The 2,500-nt window shown below is 44.2% G+C and overlaps 1 protein-coding gene across 6 annotated transcripts in view; it reads left to right on the forward strand.

Annotated features, from left to right (window-relative positions):
- depdc5 (DEP domain containing 5, GATOR1 subcomplex subunit) overlaps window positions 1-2,500 on the forward strand; it is a 33,655-nt gene that overhangs the window by 27,291 nt on the left and 3,864 nt on the right. For 5 of the 6 annotated variants that reach the window (XM_062554548.1, XM_062554552.1, XM_062554550.1 and 2 more), the window contains one exon: window positions 1,206-1,378. In XM_062554548.1, the coding sequence (XP_062410532.1) occupies window positions 1,206-1,378 (173 nt within the window). The remainder of the gene's footprint in view (window positions 1-1,205; window positions 1,379-2,500) is intronic. The other variant, XM_062554549.1, reaches the window with a different exon arrangement.

Below are 2,500 nucleotides of genomic sequence, written 5' to 3' on the forward strand. Positions count from 1 at the left end.
GTGCAAGTATTTTTTAGTTACTTGCACTCTGCTTTACTCACTTTCCCTGCATTCCTGGACTAACTGTACCATGCCTATGCTATGCGCTTGTGTGTCTTTACTCAGGCTCTGATGTGAAATGCACATACGTCAGGGCCAGTTACTGTGCGTGTTTCAGAGGTGAAGCTAAGCTAACGTCTGTTAGCATTTAGCTGCACTACAATAACACTGGATGGATGGAAGTCAGGGTTCCTTCTGTCCTCCTGAAGGTGTTCAGGACATGGATGGTCACTCTAGCCGGATTTGGCATGATGACAGTGGAAGCATTAACAGGCCAGGGTCCCAAGGCTCATTGGTTGGCTCTTAGACTTGGACTTGCTGCCCAAGCACATTTCATGTCACCTTGTGTTTAAGAGCTCTTAATATACATTACAGCAGAGGACATTGACATGGTGGTGCTGTTGCTGCTGCAGCTGGTTATTTCCAAATTTGTGCACCCAACAGAATTGGTTCATTGCATATGCCTTGGTAGGGACTCACACGTTTACAGACAATTTTTTAGTGATTTGTTATGTTTTGCGTGTCTTAACTGTAGGGTAACTTTTGATTGTGGCCTGCTTGATCGCTGCTGTTCAAAGTGGCTATAGTGACCATGCTTGATTTGAGCTGCACATAATGTACTGTGCGCTAAAATGCAGCCAAAGATATTAATTTAGACCTTAAGAAGTATCATGTGAAGATCATACAGTATCATATTAATTGTATTGCACGTGATACTGCTGCATGTGATTCTGTGTAGGGAAACCACTCCCCTTTCACTCACGCCTCAAGACTAATTTTCAGTCTCACCAGATGACAAATATGAGATCATGCCTAATCCTAATCCAAACATCAACTTTACCATCCGCATAATCTCTCTTCTCCTTCATAAACACCCCCTATTCCTCTCCTTCCTGCTTTTTGTCTCCCTTTCTTTCCCACTCCCAAACACACTTCCTCTTACCTCTTTACCCTCCTGCTCTTGGATCCTATCCATTTTTTTCCCCTCATTTTTCATGAACACTTTCACTTCATCCCACTCTTCATCCCATCCCTACACTCGTCTTTCCATCTCTCTTTTCTTTCTTTCTTTCTCCCTCCTCTTCTATATCCTCTCCCCCCCCCCCCCCTCTCTCTCTCTCTCTCTACCTCTTTTTGTGTCTTCCCCCCTTTCCAATTTCTCTCAGCAGCTGCCACGGTGCCGGAGCAGAAGACGGTCACCTTGGACGTCGACGTCAACAATCGCAGCGATCGCACCGAGTGGTGCAGCTGCTATTACCATGGCAACTTCTCCCTGAACGCTGCCTTCGAGATCAAGCTGCACTGGATGGCCGTCACGGCGGCAGTCCTCTTCGAGATGGTGAGTGAGAGAGAGCCACCGTTACCGTAGTGATGAATGATGACCCTGGTCTCCTATCCATCACGCTCACATCCCTGGTCCAGATTCAAGTGCTCTCTGGGAGAATGATTGAAAGAAGTGTATGAGATTGGGTTCCAACTAGTTCTGTTGAGTGGCCGTCATCTTACTACAGTGTATGAATAAATATTTGTATTGTATATGTATAATATTATATTCTACCTTAGTTCCATTGATGCAAATAAGCTCTTACTACCCAAGTACAGTTATTGGATATTTGTATACTAACTCTGTGTACTAACTTAGGACTAATATGCTCATATAGGCTCCTATTACCTTAAGTACAGTTTATGAAGCTGTATGTATGTACCTTTATTTAACCAGGGTATAGAATGCATTGACATTATTATCTCTTTTTCAAGAGGGCCCTGGCCAAGTAGGCAGCACACAAAAAGACAAAAGACAACATTGACCAAAGGAAAAAGAAAGCAATGGCCACAATGACATACATTTACATTTATTTACATTCATTCATTTAGAAGGCTCTTTTATTCAAAGCACTTCCATACAAAAATAAACTGAAACAGTATTAGTATACTACCTTTGTTCCATTGATGGGTAAGAACACCTACTTCCTTATTCGGATATGCGTGATTACTACATGTACCTCAGTGCCACTGAGGGATATCGGTACCTGTTACCTTAGCACCACAGCACGGCAGTGGCTCAGGAGGTAGAGGAGTCGTCCACTAACTGGAAGGTTGCTGGTTCGAGCCCAACTCCTCCTGACCTTGTCGAAGTGTCCTTGAGCAAGACACCTAACCCCAGTGCTCCCGATGAGCAGGTTGGCGCCTTGCATGGCAGCCTCTGCCAACGGTGTGTGAATGGGTAAATGTGAGGCATGATATGTAAAGCGCTTTGGGTAATTGTAGAATAAAAGCCGATAAAAGCGCGATATATAAAAGCAGTCCATTTACCACAGATGGATATGAGTGTCTACTATGCTAGTGCCATTGATGGACATGGGTAGCTGCTACCATGATGTCTGCCATTTAAGGACATCAGCTGGTACATATGCTGGTACTGTTGTGCAGTGTTCTTTAATCTGTTACCACGGGAACCCCC

The sequence above is a fragment of the Sardina pilchardus genome, chromosome 14, assembly GCF_963854185.1.
Source record: "Sardina pilchardus chromosome 14, fSarPil1.1, whole genome shotgun sequence".
Lineage (NCBI taxonomy): Eukaryota > Metazoa > Chordata > Actinopteri > Clupeiformes > Clupeidae > Sardina > Sardina pilchardus.